General features: G+C 38.6%; 1 protein-coding gene across 3 annotated transcripts; it reads left to right on the forward strand.

Moving 5' to 3' along the window:
• Positions 1-59: 59 nt before the first annotated feature.
• On the forward strand, positions 60-17269 carry LOC136298001 (transmembrane protein 180-like). 3 transcript variants are annotated; one of them, XM_066198409.1, is made up of 7 exons: positions 60-72; positions 3361-3538; positions 4721-5449; positions 8365-8519; positions 9982-10065; positions 11046-11189; positions 16173-17269. In XM_066198409.1, exons 2-7 carry the CDS (start codon positions 3386-3388, stop codon positions 16303-16305), a joined length of 1398 nt encoding a protein of 465 aa, XP_066054506.1. In that variant the 5' UTR covers positions 60-72; positions 3361-3385; the 3' UTR covers positions 16306-17269. The 3 variants fall into 3 exon arrangements, with proteins under 3 accessions (XP_066054506.1, XP_066054505.1, XP_066054507.1); XM_066198408.1 differs by lacking the exon at positions 60-72 and adding an exon at positions 516-889; XM_066198410.1 differs by lacking the exon at positions 60-72 and adding an exon at positions 516-889 and having other exon boundaries at positions 16176-17269.
• The last annotated feature ends 1403 nt before the right edge of the window (positions 17270-18672 follow it).

The raw sequence follows: 18672 nt of genomic DNA on the forward strand, positions 1-18672 counted from the left end.
GCGAAGAGAGGGCGGGCCCGGGGCAGCCGCACCCCGCCCCGCCCCGCGGTGCGCAGCCTCCCGTCAGAAGAGGTGGGTCGGTGCCTCTGGAAGGGGCGGTGGTCGCCGGCGCTCGGGGGTGCTGATGGCGGGGAGCGGCTGCTGAGGGATGTCGGCTACGGCTTGCGGCGGAGCAGGGCTGGCGCAGCCCGGAGTTGGACAGTGCGATTTGGTGTAGGGAAAGCCGGGGCTCGTAGTCGCCCCGCGTTGGGAGCGCTGAGGGAAGAGCGTGAGGAGGGACCCGGCGTGGCGTCCAGGTGCGGGCCGCCTCTCCGCCCGAGTGCGGGAGGGGAGAGCGGAGCGGGGAGCCTGCAGTCCGAAAAGGGCTGGCTCCATCTCCGCACCTCGGTCGAGCGGCTGCCGCTCCCCCTCGCCTCTTTTCCGCACAAAGCGGAGGGAGTCGTGTTTCCTGTCCCGGGTCCTGCTGAGAAAAACGAGCGTAACTTCCCCGTTCTTAGCAGACGAGCCCTTTCAAGGGTGCAGTCCTGCGAGCTCCCCGAGCCTCCAGGAGCGCAGCCCCACAGAGGCGGAGCGGGCAGCGGCCTCTGTGAGCGCTCCCTGGGCACTTCTCCTCAGTGCTGCCCCTCGGGACTAGCAGCCCGTTTATTCTGGCTTCCCTCTTAATGTGGTGCCAGTCACGTCAGAAGGATGAAGAAGATCCTTGTGTCCAATCAGTCTGTCAGGGCTGTGAGCATTGCACAGCGGTTTGGGACCCAGAACGGCAGAGCGGGATGTCAGCTAGTGCGCCTCAGGCGACGTTCGCTATTTTCTCTCGGAATCCACTTTTCTTCCTTAGACTCTTGCTCTAATTTCTTTTAGCAATTGTTGCCCTGCTCTGGGAGAAACGCAGGTAATGTCACACTGCATCTCACTGGCCCGAACGGGCTGTTCTTTCGGCCTCTGAGTATTAACACAGTTGTAACCACTAGAAATTTCTGAAACCGATTTGCCTTCTGTGAGTCACAAAACGTGCGCCTGTGCTTTAACCTGCTCAATATAAAGGCTGACTATTAAGAAGAGGGAGGGGATGCTCATGCATGATTTCATTGTAGTGCTATTAAAGGGAACATCTGGGGAAGGAAGTGTGGTACCTCAACTTCTAATTGAACCTGTTTCATAAACAAGATGCTGGGCCAGATGTACCAATTAGGGTAGACTTGTGTCAGGTCCTGCATATTATAATTAGTCATGGTACTAAAGGCCAGTTTCGGCATTGTTAGAAGATTCTTGTTGAAGAAATTTCAAGTATCTTTCAAATTTTCTGAAACTGAGGGGACCGTTTTTTATTTGTGTCAGAAGGAATCAAGTCAAACAATTTGGAAATGACTGCTGGTAATGTTAGTGTGAAGCACTTTTATTCTTGGTGCTTGTGGAATTGGAAGGAAAGTCTCCCAATTCTCCATTTTGAAGACCCATTCAGGGTGCTCCAGGTAGAAATAGAGGTGAAATGTCTACCTTTCCAAAAGCCCTAATATCCACTATATAAATAATTTTAATAAGTATATTTGTGAAGGCTTGAAAAAGCAAATGTGGCACTTGCTAATATCATACTCATTGGAATTGCTTTCATATTAATGTCAAGCTTTTTTAAAAAAAGAAACATTTCAGTTGTACATCTTTTCAATAACCTTTTCCATTTTAGGTTTCTCAGATTGTGAAACCAAACTTGCTACAAAAATGCAAAATTTCATCCCCTGAAAATGGTATTGTCTTTACAGTTGTAGAAAAATAAGTTTGAAGATATACGTAATTTTCAAATATTTAAAAAATCAGTCATATTCTTAGAAATAAATTTGCTTTAATAAAATGAATCCTAGGGTTCCAGCTATTTATCAGCTTGATTTTTTTTCTTAGCTATAGGATGAAGTTGCCCACTCTTTGCATCGTGTTTCATATCACAGCATCTTACATATATATGCAAAAGTGCACCCACACTTTATTTGCTCTACAAGAGCTCATTTTCCATGTTTGGGGGATGGAAAAACTGCCTGTTCCATCTTCCCCAGTCCTTACCTGATTTGTGGCTTTTGCTTGGTCCTTGCCTGGTTGATTCTGAAGTTCCTCCCTTCCTGCACAGCCGCCTTGTAAACCACAGGAAGGCTGGAAACAGCCTTGGCTTTCATTTCCTGTTTCTTCCATGGTTATTTTTATGAGGAGTTCAGGGAGCTGCTTATAGAGCAGCTGATCAAGCAGATATTCAAACTAGCTGTTTTGATGGATATGTGAAAATTGCATTTAGGGTAAAATTGTTAATATGCAGAGGAGCAAAGTGTGAGCTGTTGGCACAAAGCAGGTTGTAATGTTCTGCATAGTAAGGCTGAAATTTGAACTTGAGGTATCAAAATAAATAGCAGACAGCTAGCTTCCTTCAACAGATGTAAAACTGAGTAAAGCCTCAGTTAAAAATAGATACCTGGGAGTAATTATGTATTGGTCTTAGAGAATCAAGTATGGCCAAAGGCTACTTTTAGGTAGCTATTAAACAGTTTTAAAAGGTAGAGGTTCCCTGGAGTTAGCTCTTTTCATGGCATAGTTTGCACTAAACATGCTAAGATAATTGATGGAAAAGATCAGCATCTTAAAAATTGTTGCCTGAATATCTGCATGATGGATTAAAGAAATGTGTATTCTTGGGCTGAATCTCTGTTATTTGGGCATACATAAAATGCTGTGTGTGCTACTTGCTACGTTTTATTTACATGCAGTCGTCATACCATGAAAATTTTAATTTAAAGGTGTTTTGTTTTAGTTGTTTAATGGTTTATTAGGTGAAAATATTGCTTCCACGACTTCTTAACAATTAGTATTTTAAAACAGAAGGGCAAAACTTGGTATTTGTTTTGAAAGAAATATTCCCCTACGTGCGTGCTGTGTTTGACATTCATAGCATTGGAATACATAAGAAGTTGAGTCACTTCATTCCAACCCTGTCCATAATTTTAAGAATATGTAGCTAGCAAGAAAGATCTAAAATATATGCAATTACTTTGAACTCTGCACCACGGTGAGTGTTTGCAGTAGCAGGTTTTTAAGTGGAGTCTATACATCAGTTAGGAAGAGTTTCTTTTAAATTTTTGTCTACTTATTCTGTTGACTTTTAAGTACTGGTTGTACTTAGAAATATCACCTAATAACTTATTATTTTGGACTCAGTGTCATAATTCAGTAAAATGTGTTTCTGATTTTTTAAAAAAAAGGAAGAATGGGAAATTTTTCCTCCAATAATCCATTCCTGTACCTCTGAAACAAGCAAATCCCCCATATTATTTTAATTTGGAAAATTATTCTCCTAATTGTTGTGATTCTCTTTTGTAACTTGAGGAAGAAGAAGCTGTACTCCTGGAAGATGAAGATTCTTTGGAGAATTCATTCTAATGCGCTGGCATATTCCATGACTACCTTAGGTGCTGGAATGATGAACAGCATCTTTAATTTCTACTATGTTAAGCTTTTCCTAAACCGATACAAAATTTCAGAAAGCGCATTTCATTTGGCACAGGTACTGTACAATGCAATATTTTGATTACAGTGTTGTGCTGTGCAGCAGTGTTATTGCAACAAAGTGATTCTTTTAATGACAGATTAATTTTGGAATCGTTGCAATTAATTAACAGTAAATTATATTTGACTTTAGTTAATCCATAAGCAACGGAACTTACACATAAAGCACATTGTTCACAGTCTATAGAGTAAAAATCTCCAGACTTAATTGCTGAGAAGATTTTTACGTTTGATAGCTTAAAGTAATTTTCTAAACTGATCTTGCACCTCAGCTCCATAGATAAGTTTGACATTAGTGCTTTCCTATGAACTGTTTAAGTACTTAAATGCTGCATTTATCCTGCAAGTCATTATCCATGTGAGTAACTCTTGTTGTAAATAGTCTCCTGAAAGTAATGGGCCAGCTCATGTTTTGAATTAACTTGCTGTGAGAATAATATCTGAGCTTTGCAGGATGAAAGCCCAGATATATAAGGTTTTGAAAGAGTGGAGTCTTAGAGACAGTTTATTTCACACATAGTTGGTCACCTACCTACTTAATCATCTTATATTTTCAAAATTTCTATAAACCTATGAATACCGATAAGAATTTGATTTAGAGTCTGTTTTGACCTGTGCAGGAGGGAAATGGGCCACCGATTTATCAAATCAATATGATTCTAACAGAAGCCCTTTATTGTTTACATTGCATGCCAGATATAGATTCTAGGTCTGCTGTCCACGTGGGCACGCATCTCTGCGTTGGCTAAGCTGCTTCTTCCTGAGGCAGGCACGCATCCTTCAGGACATCCAATTGGTCAAGCGTCCATCCTCACCTTGTGCTTCCCTTATATAGGGTTTACATTTTTTGCAGACATTTTCTCAGGCTCTCTTCTTATTTTTGATCTTGTTTTTTCAGTAACCTTGATGAATTCCTGAGAGCTCTAACAACAAAACCGCAGGTGGTTTGATGATGTTACTCACAACCAGTTTGGCTGGTGCATCAGAACGGCCTGTTATACAGATACATTGCTGCAGACCTGAGTAGCTTTTGCTACGTATTTATTTCTCTGCAGCTTTCTCCGTATAGCTTTTCTCTGTATTTATTTCTGAATAGAGGTTTATTTTAAATAAATACGTTGTGTTTGTGTAACCTCTGCAGAAGAATGACAGTAGTGACAACGCCCCTTGTCTGTGGCAGGTTGTGTTCATGGTCTGGAACGCCATCAACGATCCCCTTTTCGGGTACATCCAGGACAACTCCCGGCTGAAGTGCTGCGCCAGGCGCCAGTTCTCCATTCTGTACGGGGCCCCTCTGTACGGGCTGGCCTTCCTGCTGCCCTGGTTCCCCTGGAGGCACTACGGGGAGGGCGACTGGCTGTGCGGGCTGCACCTGGTGGTCGCGCTGTGCGCCTTCGACGGCCTGCTGACCTTCGTGCTGCTGGCGCAGTGCGCGCTCTTCGCCGAGAGCTCCACCAGGCACGACAGCAGGCTGCAGCTCATCAAGTACAACCAGGTGGCCTCGTTGGTCGGCTCCACAAGTGTTCTCTTCTGCGGGCTCGTATCGGATAATATGGAAAGCTTCGCTTATTTTCAGGCGTTCGCTGTTTTGGTCGCGGCGCTGGCCACAGCGTGTATGTGTTGCACGGGTAAATACAGCACGAGTCAGTATGAGCAGAGGGAAATTCATGCAGAGGATCTGGAAAGCAGCGGTGGAGCTTTCTCCTTGGCCTCAGTAGTTTCGTTGACGAAACAGATCATGACAGAGAAGAACTTTCTGTGTTTTGTAACGATGAATTTCTTCCAAGTCTTCCACCTAGCCTTCTACAACAATTTCATGATGATCTTTGCGGATAATCTCATTCCTAAGGATGTCCTTTCTTCCTCAGTAAGAAGTATCATGTATGGAGCAGGTTTTATTTGTCCTCAGGTAGGCAGCCATGCTTCTTTATTTCTAGATATGAAAACCTGGTGGTTTAGTAGTTCACAGTATCCATTTAACACTTGAAAAAATGCTGTATTTGACATAAGACATTGGCCAAAATGAGTACTAAATCTCACTCCCCAATACTCTAGAAGGAGAAAGTACCTCTGTGCAGGCTGATCAAGTATAAGAGGTAGAGAGAGCAGACAGGCAGGCTGGTAGAATATCTATTTAAAACAATGTGAGACATGAGTAGGCAAGGGATGAATGTTTTGTATCCTCCAGTTCTTATAATACCTAAGCATAAAGGAATGAAAAACATGGCCAAGATCAAACGTTTCTAAAAGCAAAATCTACAGAATCCTGAATTCTTTTTTGTTTTGTTTTCTAATACTGTGCATTACAAATGAAAGACTAAGCTCTTCTTCAGGAAGTTTCTGAAAAAAACTGCAAAAAATACCAGAAAAAATTATAAAGTATGAAAAGCATTGTTAAAATATGTGGTATGTCAGTCATGGAAACCAAACAAAACTCTAAATAGCTGCTTTTGGAGAATAATACATTCCCATTAATTTTTTTGTTTGGTCTCTTGGTCAGCAGTATTTATGGGGCAGAGAGACATACTTTTAAGAGCCCAGTCAGGGATGAGGGAAGGAGTAATGAACTGAAAAGAGAAGGACAACCCAAAAGAGCAGTGTGTGAGAACAAGAAAAGCAGCAAAAGTATATCCCACAGAATGTGACCATACTTGTCTGCAGTAAATAAAAAATTCCTCTGTTCATTGCCTTCTAACTTTTGCCTTCAAAAAACTTTCTCTGTGTTTACTTGTTGGATGTTGAAAGTCAAGATACTCAAAATATGAGTATCCTGACATTCATCATAGGTGCTGATGGTATTCAGGATTTTTTAAAATCAGGCTGTTAAATTCACTAAATTGTAATGGGTTTTGATAAGTAATATTTATAAGAAGATAAATGAAAGTGCAACTGGAATTAACAGATCAATTTCAGTTCCCATTTTGGCATTTGCATATAAAACATACAGATCCTGAACATACCTTCTGTTCCATAACTCCTTACTGTCTACAATTTCAACTTTTGTCCTTATCACAGGTTTAGTAGTTTTGAGGTTTTCTCCTGTACTTCAGTAAGATAATCAACTGTGGAAACAAATCAGAAGCTACAGAGGTTAGGAAAGCTTAAATAATTTTACACTTAATATATAGCAATCACTTTCATTGATAAAATCAGTGTGACAGTGTGAAAAGAGCAATCTTTCAGAAAATGCGTCTCTCTCTGCTCCCCAGAGACTCATTGTCTAGAAGGTCGCTGAACCGTAGAGGGTTTGCTGTGACCTTATTTTTCTCAGGTTTTGTCCCTTTGAGCTCAAGATACAATAAGAGAATTCTCTGATGGCAATGTCCTGAACTTCACTTACTGGAAAAACACCCGACCCTTGTAAAATAAAGCTCCTTTTTATGAACTCTGCTTCAGTGGCCTCTACTAAACTAGAATTCAGCTTCTGACTTAGGTTCCTTCTAGTAGTGGATGTGAGGAATACAACCTGCCCACAAGGAAAACATTGCTGTAACATAGACAAACAACTCTGAATTTGCATCATTGTTACTGTTTTCCTTACAAACACACACTCTTAAAGACATGCAAGTAGTGAGGAATTTTCCAAGTCATAAGTACTTCCTGAGACAGAGTTATTTTGCAATTACAGGGAGACAGGAACATGGTGTTTACAATAGCAGACATTACATGGTCCCTTAGTATTTCTAGTGGAGGCACTTTTCAGCAAAATCCCTGAAAACAGCCAGGGGGGAAGAGTATGTTTTAAATTTCTTATAACAAGATGTTTTTCTTATACCAACTTTCCAGATTTGTTTTACCTCCCTGATCAAGTAGAAATCTTGAGCTTTTTTACAATAGCATTTGCCATGGTAATCCTTGTCTGACCGTAGCATCCTGGTTTTATTTGTTATGTTAAAGCAGTTCAGTGTGGGAACAATTGTACAAGTAAAATTTTTTCCTGTTCTTCTTCTGAATATTACACAGTTCATCTCTCAGAAGAAAGGAGAAAATGTGGATCTTTATACAGTTTGTATATTTGTGACAGAGGTGAGGACCATGTACATGTAGATGGTGACAAAGGCCCATGTAATAAAAAGAGCAGAATTCATTACAGAATGTCCTATTGAAAGTGAAAAGTGGGGTACAATGTAGAAGAACTTAATTTTTGTTCATACTATAATCAGCACTTAATACAATTTTCATGAGTTAGGCAGTCTGTAGATTCTCAGAATCTGCTCCTCGCCAAGATTGTCAGAGTTAAGGCTCAGCCATGCACAAGCACTGGCCTCTGCCTTTCTCTGCTTGCTTAGTTAAAGCCTCTTAACTTGCTTAGTTAAAGCTGTCCTAGTGAGCTTGCTTTGCCAACTTAAAAGTCATGCTTGATTTCTATAAATGTCAATGAAGATAGTAATATTAATGAAAAAGCAATTACTGAAAATACATCTTGTCAGCAATTAAATGGCAAGATGCTTGATTTGCAGTTATCATACTGCAAAGCTAATACTTGAAGGGATATCAAAAGTAAAGATCATGTGCATTAGGTAATAGTTAGGCATTGTTGGAAACAGTGGTTTCCCTCAGGATATAGCAGTTCTCAGTGGCTAGTTTTTGAGTTAAAGGAAACTGTACCTAATAGAGATAGCATAGAATGAGCCAGTAGAGGGTTGTCTTTGTTCAATTTCTATTTTTTTATTTTGTTGAACTTCTTAGGGTCGTTGTTTGGCTTTGTTTTTGTTTTTTTTTTTTTTTTCTTTAAAGGGTATTAATTATGTCAGGTCTGTGTTTTATAGCTTTCCTAATGCTGAGATACTTTTCATCCCGTATGTCTATATATTATCTTTCTAGTGCCTTGTTCTTCTCAGTCATGCTTCGTTGAAGAAGTTTGGTTATTACAGAATCATCTTGTTTTCCTTTTACTATGAAGGAGTAGCTGCTGTTGTCATGTGTCTTCTAGGGCAAGAGCACTATTATCTGCTGGCATTTTATGTCACAACAAACATGTAAGTAAATCCACTCCCCTGTTCATAGACACAGCTGAAATACTTCTAACAGCAGACGCTTGCTTTTATTACCATGAAGATTCTGCCTTTGCTTGCATGGTTTTCATTCTGTTTCACTTATCAGAAAAGTTGAAACTCCATTTACAGCTTTTTTTTCTTTTCAGCTTTCATTTTATTCTGTTTCAGCTTTTAATTTCTGCTTGAAATAAAAAAAAAAAAAGCCTGAAATGCAAACAGCAGTTATGGTTTGCAGGCACATGCCTCCGCAGTCACTTTAAGCTGAGATGCAAGGAAAGGAGAATCTCATGTTTTCCACAAACATGGAAGAGCTCAGCAGAGGAACTCCCCAGGGACTGTTCATTAGGAAAACTCAGAGATCACCCTGTTTTGCAGGAGCACTTGTGTGCTGCACTGCAGGCAAATATGGGGAGCTCAGGTGTCTGTTGGGCAAGCAGCACTGAGTCCCATTTCCACTGATGCTCAGTGGTAAGATGCCAAGCAGTAGTATTTTCACAGAAATATATAATGATACATGGAAAACCTTATTTCAAGATAAAGAGCTGTTTGTATCAGAATATTGTTACAGCACTTTGTTTTTATTTCTTCATGCTCTCTTTCATTGTTGTTGTCTTTTGACATGTTCTTTCCTGCCCTCCTTTTCTTCGTCTTTCTGTCCCCACCCCGTTTTCTTTCTTATTTTCAGTATTGCAGTCACGGGCTACTCTAACACTGAATTGTGTGAACAATAAATTGAATTTCGTTATCTGCATGTTTTCAATGATGAAGATGTGTTTTGATTTCTCCCAGAAAAAATTCTGAGGTACCTAAAGTCTGTATGTTTAAAGTGCTAGTTCCAAGTACCTTGTTAGTAAAAAGCTCATCACACCTAAAATTCAATAAGACACAGAAATTGTAATATTTGAGTTTATTGTTTCCTTTGGCTGTTTGTTAAGAATCAGCTTTGTATGTGTGTGTTTTAATGCATATCTGTATACACTGTAAATACACATGTAAGAGTGCATGTAAACTGTTCTTTCTATTCTAATTCTTCCACCTTGAAGTTTATCTTCCACATGGTCATTCATGTCTTTTCCAGATTTCAAGAGCAAATTTTCAGTTTCCCCCTTTTCTGAGGTGTGTCTTTTCTCCTGATCACTTTAAATGAGATTTTCTGATAATGTAAATTTATTGTCAAAGTATTCACGACCTTTTACACCAATGTCCAGCAAAAAAAAAGATGAAAAGCCTCCCCCTTTAGGTTTGCATATTGATTTCTAATTCTCTAGCTAAGAACAGATCTGGTAACACTCTCAGATAGATCACCATGTTTTAGAGAACATCTCAGCTTTGTGTGTTTGCCGAATATCAGTGTTGGTGTGTTTGTGCTAGAATGTCAGTTACAATTTCATTATAAAGTGACTATAAGAACCATAAACATCTTCAATATTTTGTTTTTCTTTAGGGTAATTGTGCAGGCTTCATTTAGCTTGTTCAATTTGCCTCTGGCAGATATTGTTGATGCAGATTTAATAAAGCACAAGAGGAGGTATGTCAGTTTTTTTAAACATGCTGTTTGCCTTGTTACTCTTTGGTAATAAATATGTCAAAGTAAAGACAGTAAATGATCTGGGATCCTTGATACAGAAGGACTTTTTGTGAGAGTAACTTCACTTAGCATAACTGCTTGAGTAAAGTTTCCTGCAGTTACTTCAGTAGAGTAATTTAAACAGATTATTAGGTCATTTCTCTTTTTTATTATACTATAAGCCAAGTCCTTCCAATTTTTGTGGCTTTATTTTTGTTAGCTTCAATTGAATTACTTTGTGTACAGATACATCTATAATCATGTGTGAAATTTTCTGAATAAGGCCTTTTCAAGACAGGTAAAGTGCAGATTTCAAAGTCTAACTGGTTCCTTTATCTCCCTGAAATAAAAGTGATAAAACCTGCTGCAGAATAGCATATTGCAGCTCATTGATCTCTTGGATTTTTATCAAAGTGCACATAACTTCCTGTTGGTTCCATCAATTGTTACGTAAGTGTAGATTCAGTCCTGTTAAAGAACTTCCCCTCAAAGGCAAGATCTGTTGCTTTCATGAGGAAAAAAATGCCTCATTTTTCTGGCCTATGCATGCAAAATCTTCAGCTGTAATTAATTCTCCATGCACTCTTCAGTCTCATTTAACTTCAGTAATTGCTCAAAGTGCACAAAGTTGAATTTAAGTACGAGTCACTTCAGAATTGGGGCCTAGCTGTGTCTGTGTATATATATGTGTGTATATATTTATATATATACACATACACACACCCCGCAGAGGTTTGTAACCTTTAATTTCCAGATAAATTTAAATTCCATTATGAGAGTAGATCTGTTTGCTGTAATGTGTGAACAAGATAAATCTAAGGATCATGATATTTAGCTTTTGCATATTAACAGGATTTCAAGCTTTTAAAAATCACCATTGTAATTAATACACCAATAAGTTTGTCTTGTGCATTGATTTGTTTTTTCCCCAAATATTTTAGATTACCACTTTCCTCTATGGTTTTTGGTACCAATGCTTTATTTACCAAGCCTGCCCAATCTTTGGCTCCAATGGTTGTGGTTACAATACTAAATCATTATGGATATTATAACCTGAATAATGGACCTGGTCATCCTGATATAAGGTAAGTTCAAAAGAGATACTTTAAATCTTAGGAAATAACATGAAATACTCATGTAATCTAAAAAGCAAATTGATCAGGATCAGCAATTAGTTTGCATCAACTGCACTTCAAAACAGAAACACTTTAAAAATGCTTATCAGTTGTTTTTGTCTGTGCAGAGGTAAAAATGTTTTTCAAAGAGTAAACCATTTATTAAACAATATAGAATATTGTTAGAATATCTTTATTGTTATCATTATATATATCTACATTGTTATTGTCAGAATATCTACCTAATTTTGAAAACCAAAGGATACCTTTCATCCCCTGGCTTTCTGCAAAAAAAAAGAAAAAAAAAATCTTTGAGATCATCTAATAGCTCTTACCAAGATACATGTTGTCCTGGCTTCTGCATTTTGTTTACTTCATGAACCTGCTTCCTTAAATATATAATATATAGTGTTAGTCAGATCCATTTTTTGTTTGAGAGAAAGCAGTATAATCACTGGAGGGAGGGAATTTGCCCTGAGTAGGAGTGTATCCCTTTGGCTCCAATACTCCTTACCATTCTAATGCTAATGATTTCATTGCAGTCCCCGGGGACCTTAATACAGCACAAAGCTGTGCTTGCTGGACATGTGTGGGCTTTTATAAAAATAAATAAACAGGGAATAACCACGCTGAAAGGGTCACATATATGACCATCAGGAGGAGCTGGCAACATAAGGAATAACTCAAGTCAGGGCTAAATGGAAAAATCAATCCTGATTAGGATTTACTTGAGGAAACAACATGAATATCCTGAGAACTACATAGCTCTCCTAAAGTTTTAGTAAAAACCTAAAGAAACAGATGAACACAATTTTATATGAACTTTTTTGCAGGGAGGTCTGGTTATGTGTCACCTAAGGTTAGGAGAACATTCCGTATTTGAGGAATTTTCTAAAAAAATGTATGAGGACAAGCGTGACATAAAAGAACAACAGGTGGTCTTCAGAAATGCATCCAGGCAGAAGCAAAGGCAGCTTAAGGTTTGAGGCTGTGTGTGAGAACAGCTTATTTTAATGCATTCTGTAGATGGCCAGTGAGATGATGTGAGGAGGACATGAACCTCATTATAATGTCAAATATAATGAGTGATTTTTGTGGAAGAGTGGTAAGTTGAACTGGATGTGGATGTGAGAGGGCTGAATATATTCATCTTGATGATTCAGAGAAATTCAGATTTGAAACATAAAAACTGCAGTTCTGATCCCTTTCAATCAGAGAAATGATCCCTTTGTGGATAGATTTTAAATCACAGTAGTCGTAAATCTTTTTTGCTTGGTAAATATCCCCTGGACTATAGCAACATTAAATTTATTTTATAGAGAGTTGAAATACTTGGAATGCTCAATCTATAAAACCTGTGTTTTCACTTGAGTCATGCTGAAATTTTATTTATTTCACCTGGGCCAGGAGCAGCATAAAATCTACAAAGCTGAGACTAATGAATGAGAGCACCTGAAATAGATTATGTATTTCTCTTGCCCATGCTTTCAAAAATAATTTCTTAAATATGAAGCAGTTTGCCTGTGTTTCCTGTATGTGTAGTGTGTGAATGAGTTTTCCTTTGCTTGCAAATGGAGTACAGGGTTGATACACAACCCATAAAGACCAGAAAACTCTGAAGTTGTTTCTAGGCAGTCAGTTTGCCCTTGGCAATGTACTCAGACCATTGACTGAGCTAAAATTACTTATATATATTAAAAACCTATTGGCTGATCTTGTATTTCAGCCATAGGCAGACAGTTAAAATACACTTGCCCCAGGACAAAGTTGTTTGAGGACAAACAGAAACTAAATACAAGAGATTTTTTAAAATATGCTCGAACTGTTTTGGGGAAAAAAAAAAAAAAGGCACTTCACTCATGTGAATTACATAAAATGAAGTATTATGACCCATGCCAGTACAATCTCAACCCTGTCCTTCCTCCTTCTCCAAAGCTGGCAATATCAATTAAGTGTTTTGGAAAGCATTTGCGTTATTAGGTGTAGTGGCAGTGAATTATGAAGATAGTACAGAGGACCCTTATTCTGTGTTAACAAAATGTTTGGGCCCTGAATAAATGTGTCTGAAGAGTTTCCAGCAATGTTGTTTACTGGGACAAGGCACAATATGAAGTCTATACGCTATTTGCTGCATTCTGAGTTATTTTTAATAATTTATTTTACTAATAATTATTACTATGTCTTGACCTGAGAGTTAAACTGTAGCAACAACGATGGAGCAGCTAATCGTGGAAACCTCCAGGCACAGTAAGGACAATAAAATCATCGGTAATAGCCACCATGGCTCCACCAAGGGGAGGCGATGCTTGACCAACTTGATAAACTTCTGCAGTTAAATGACTTGCCTGCTGGGCAGGAGGAGGCGGTGGATCTTGCCTGCCTGGGCTGCATTCCTAATGACCAGGATGATGGGGCAGGACAGACCCTCAGGAAGTTTGGGGATGACACAAAGCTGGGGCTGCGGCAGGTGTACAGAGGGTCATGCTGCCTTCGGGGGGGATCTCAGCATTAGACAAAGTCCTGCCGGCAGGGCAAAGGTGATCCTTCCCCTCTGCTCACACATTGTGCCACATCCCCAGGAAATGTGGTCACTACACAGAAGTTAAGCACTTTGTCATGGAAATTGGTTTTTAATATCCTTAAAATTGGAGCAGTACTTTGTTCAATGGAGTGTCCTGATTTTTCCTTTCTTCTATCGTCATAGCAAAGCAGTACGTGCCCTGTATGGCTTGATACGTTTTTTTGTTCTTGTTTGGGTTTGGGTTTTTTTTTTAGTTTGGCTTGATTTTTTTTTCCTTTGCTATGGAAAAGATGCCTAGTTTAAAACCTCCCTCTTCTGGAGAGCCACTGCAACTACCACCAGCTTCTCTTGAGGGTGCTTTTCAAATTCGTTCTTCAGAATAAAGTTATTTGGCAGCAACTCTTCATTATTTATCGAAGGCGCTTTAAACTGAAATGCTTTCATATTGAATTACTGAACTACCTGACATTCTGTTCAGAGTGATTTTAGGGGTGTTTAGGGAAACATTGTATGCTTTATTCCTGCGTGTGCAAAAAAAAAAAAAAAGGTAGATGTGGAAATTTCTAAAGTTACTTGTTCAGCTGTAATTGTGATAAAATCCAAGCTCTGTTCTTGATTTATCCCAGTCCCTTAATGAAACATTTTCCCATTCCTTGTTTCGTGTATTACAGATATTTTCTCATAATTCCTGCAATAACTTACGGTTTTACAGTACAATAGGTAATATTATTTTCTTAAATCAGCATCATTCCAGTGAAACCAAATCAGGATTGCACAGTGTGAGTGGTTTTGCAGACGTTCTTTGTGTAAAGATGGAAGGAATAATGTTAGTACTGAAAACTGCAATCCTCTTTTGTGTGCAGAACAGGCCAAGTGCAAGTCCCAACATCCTCTTAACTGTGTCTGAGTCCTGTTCTCTTCGTTAGGTGATTAAATAATGTGTCTGTGGCCTCCCTGCTGGCACTGCTCCTGCAGTCCCTGGGGGCAGTTGTGCCAGGGCTGGGGATGCTGTGGGCTCCTTCCCCTGTAGGTGCACTGGAAATGCATTTGGATACAGGCCAGTAAACAACTCCAAATGGTAAATTATTGTCACTGCCAATAAACATTGGCTATGGACCAGTGGCCTGCTAGTGAACACTTCCAGTCATAAATGCAATTGCCCAAATGATTAAGTGATTCACTTGTGAGCCTGTGGGCTTTTGTTTTCTTATGTAGCATTAGCATGTACATGACTTGAGATAAACTGTGCTCATTTATGAGCCTGTGTCTGTGCTAAGGACAGAATCTGGGCTTTGTTGGAGGTTGCAAACATTTTTTCTGTTAAACCGAGTGAGACATTCGGTGATTCTTTGATGATTCAGAGGAGCTCTTAGGTTTTATTCAAAAATCTGCTTGAGGTTTGGGGTATTTTTCACAGATTTCAGGTTTTTTGGACCATGTCCATAGCTGTTCTGAGTCTCTTATCTCATCCCTGAATGCTAAGGAAAAAAATTAGAAAGGAACATAAACTGCCTCATGGAGAGAAAGTTCACTTAGGGGCTGTTTCTCAGCTTGAGTTGACTTTCCTGATATTTAAGTAATTAGAATCCCATAATTAACAGAATGCAAGTAGATAATGATTTCAGATACTACATGAATGCCAAAATGCATGCTTTGAGCTGTCAGAAACCATACTGCTCATAAAAGGGAGCTCATTTAATTCCTGTATTTTCTTTCTTTATTCATATTTGCTGATGCTTTTATTTATTTTTCATTAGAGAAGATTTAGATGAGGAAATGCCATGCATTCATTAGAAAAAATGAAAACTCGCGTTAATTTCACATGTATTCTTTCTATGGCTTATATTATCTTGTAATCATTTATTTTAAAACCAAATGAAATAAGGCCTGATACTTCAAACAGCCCTTGAAACCACACCTGAATTTTATGCAATTATCATTACTTCTGTCTAGCACTCAGCAACTAAAACCACACACTGTGGATAGTAGCACAGATTTCAAGTCAAGTAAATTAATTTAATGTTCAAATGTTTGCTTCCATTTTCTACTTTCCTTTCTCTTCCAGATTTTTCAGTCTTACTAAAGTTTTTTGGATGCTCTGTTCTGTAATTGGATGAAATTTGCTTAAATTGATTTCTATATTACATAATCAGGAAAATATTGAACAGGATTTCTTAGGTTGTATTAAAATTAACTCTTTATGTGCTAAGTGTCTGAATTCCTCTCAGCTAGAGAAAAAAATTTATAACGCATATCTGCATGTAGAATTAGAAAATACATAAGATATTTCTATTTCTTTTACATAGAATTGACTGGACAGTAGCATGTCTATGTGTTTATAATGGGAATGCTTTAAAAATAAAACCTTTCACTAGACAAGTGACCATGGAGGTTAATCTTCATGCTGAAAGCTGTGTTCTCACTTGTTTCAGCAGGTCGTTTTTAGACCTCCATGATGCCATGTTCTACCTGGTCTGTCTGGTTCCCCTCTGCATTGCAGTCCTACAGATCCTGACCTGGACTCCCTTTTCTATCCAGAACAGCCACCTGGCAGCTCCAGAGTAAATATGGAGCCAGTGGTCACTGCATGTCCTGCTGAACCACAAGAGAGTTCAGTAAGTTTTTCGTGTGAGAAAGCAAAACTGCAAGATGAAACACAGTTTGAGCTGTTTCAGTAAAGCTGCATTTCCAGTCTCTGTAGACTGAGAGTCCCATTCAGCCTTAATGCTGAGCCTACACAAGTTTTTTCTAGTTCAGTTGCTTTCTGTTAAGGGGTTTTATCCTTAATTACTTTAAGTGATTTCTAGTGTATAATGATTCCTGTTAACTCATTTGAAGAAAGGATATGGCAGATCAGGGAAAGGGATCCCAACCCAGCACCTGGAATTCAAGGGAACTCTATTTTCTGAAGCTTACTGGTGGTTTGATTTTGCTGTACTGATAAAGTGGCAGATCTCTGAAGTTAACCTGGAAGATCCCAGTGGACATCCCTCATGGATGGCGGGGAGATGAAGAGAAAAATTTACATGGTGTCTAACTGGCCAGTATCAAGAGAAATCTGACAGCTACCACAGGAAGAGCCAAGAGTAATTAACTACCCTGAAAGTCTGTATAAAGCTAAAGAAGCGAAGGATTCAGATGCTGTTCAGTGTTGCTCAGTGTGGAAAAAGCTCCCTAAGTCCCCACTGGCTTTCCGAATCTCTGGTTGGTGGAAGGTCAGTGCAGTTTTCTGGCTTTAAATGGGAAAATAACTTTGAAGGTACCCTATAGTTAGTGCTTCATTCAGAATGTCATTGTGGCAAGGGCAGCATTAGTCTGGGTGTAGGGTTCAGCTCTTGAACAAACAGAAGCACACACAGTTAGTAAACCAAGGTCTACCTGTTCAGTGGTGTTACACTGGCAAACTCATTTGGTGTGTGACAATTTAAGTTAATTTCTGAATCATCAAGTTGAAGTTAGTTAATTTCTGATTAATTCTTATCAGTTAGGATTTTAAATGAATCCTGTGATTTTTATAAAATAAATGGGTTTTGACGAAATTTCAGAAACATTGAGTCCTCTCTTCATTTTACACGTTGTAATGATAAGACACATTAGCATGTTTACAGTACTCCCATTTAATCAATATTATTCTTCGTCCAGTATACCCATGGTGTAATTGTGCAGTGATAAATACCTTTATTTTGTTTTAAATACCTGTATTTTGTTTTGCCTGGGCACCTTTCTTAGGGAGTGCCACTTGAAAGTGCAGGAGCATTGTGTGGATCCCAGTTTTAAAAGGCTGAGCCAGCTGATTTTCAAGGCTCTACACTTACTGTGACAGGTAACTTGAAAAAGAAAGGAGTGTAAGAAATGGCTCTGCATTTTGGTGGACACCAGCATAATTTCATGAAGAAGTTTGAGGTCTGAAATACCAGAGTTGAAAAAAGCATTCATTTGTGCCTCAGCTTTTACATTTGCAGAGTAGAAATAACATAATTTCCTTGCCTTTTTTGAAGTGTGAACTGCTTTCAAGGCGATGAATGAAAAAATGGGAGATCATCATTAAATATTTAGAAATCCAAATGAATTCTTTGATAGGAATATGAAGATTTATGTTAAAATGTAAGAAGCCAGAACTGTGCCGAAGTTTGAGGCTGCCTTATCTGGTTTTTATCTCTCCTGTCAGAGACACTGTTGCCCCTTTGCATTGTTCATGCTGACAGCATGATGTGCACATACAGCATCACTTGTGTAAATACTCTGTGGATAGGTAAATACAAATACCAGAGCAGACGCAGCCTGTGTGTTTAGGTTTTGAATTAGAAAAGATCGGGAGATCTTTGTATGTATTTATTTCATGTCTGAAAGGCAGGAACAGAAGTTGAAGGAATTTAAGTTAATACAGTCTTTGTTTCATTATATGAAACAGTCTTCTCCCTGACAGTTCCTTTAAAATAGTAATAACGTAAAATAGTTTCTTTTATCTTTACTGTTTCTGTAGTTCCTAAATTTCCCATGTTCATCCTATCCTCATAGAATATATATTTTAACATATACAATAAAATAATGTTATTGTACCACAAATAGGGTTTGGTAGGTGACTGTGTTAGCTATTTCTAATATTAAGTTATTAGAATATAGTGTACAACTGGAAGAGTACCATGCTATACAGCAGGAAATTTAATAAGTGGTTAATTTAAGAGTCAAAATTACATCAAGAATTCATTGAAATCATCAGAATTGTTTTTTCTGCAAAATGTCTGGTAAAGTTACCATTAATTTGCTGAAATAAAAAAGGAGTAAGGAGTGATATGACTCAATGCACTGTTTGAATAGGCTCTGCAATCTGCTGCATCTCAAGAATTCCTACCGGAAAAGTACATAACCAAAGACTTCTAACCAAGACAGCCTAAAGATAGGAGCCATTAACTGTAGAATAAACCGGGTTTG

This window comes from Chamaea fasciata, unplaced genomic scaffold, assembly GCF_029207755.1.
Source record: "Chamaea fasciata isolate MVZ Bird 193981 ecotype frontalis unplaced genomic scaffold, bChaFas1.0.hap1 SCAF_16, whole genome shotgun sequence".
Classification (NCBI taxonomy): domain Eukaryota; kingdom Metazoa; phylum Chordata; class Aves; order Passeriformes; family Sylviidae; genus Chamaea; species Chamaea fasciata.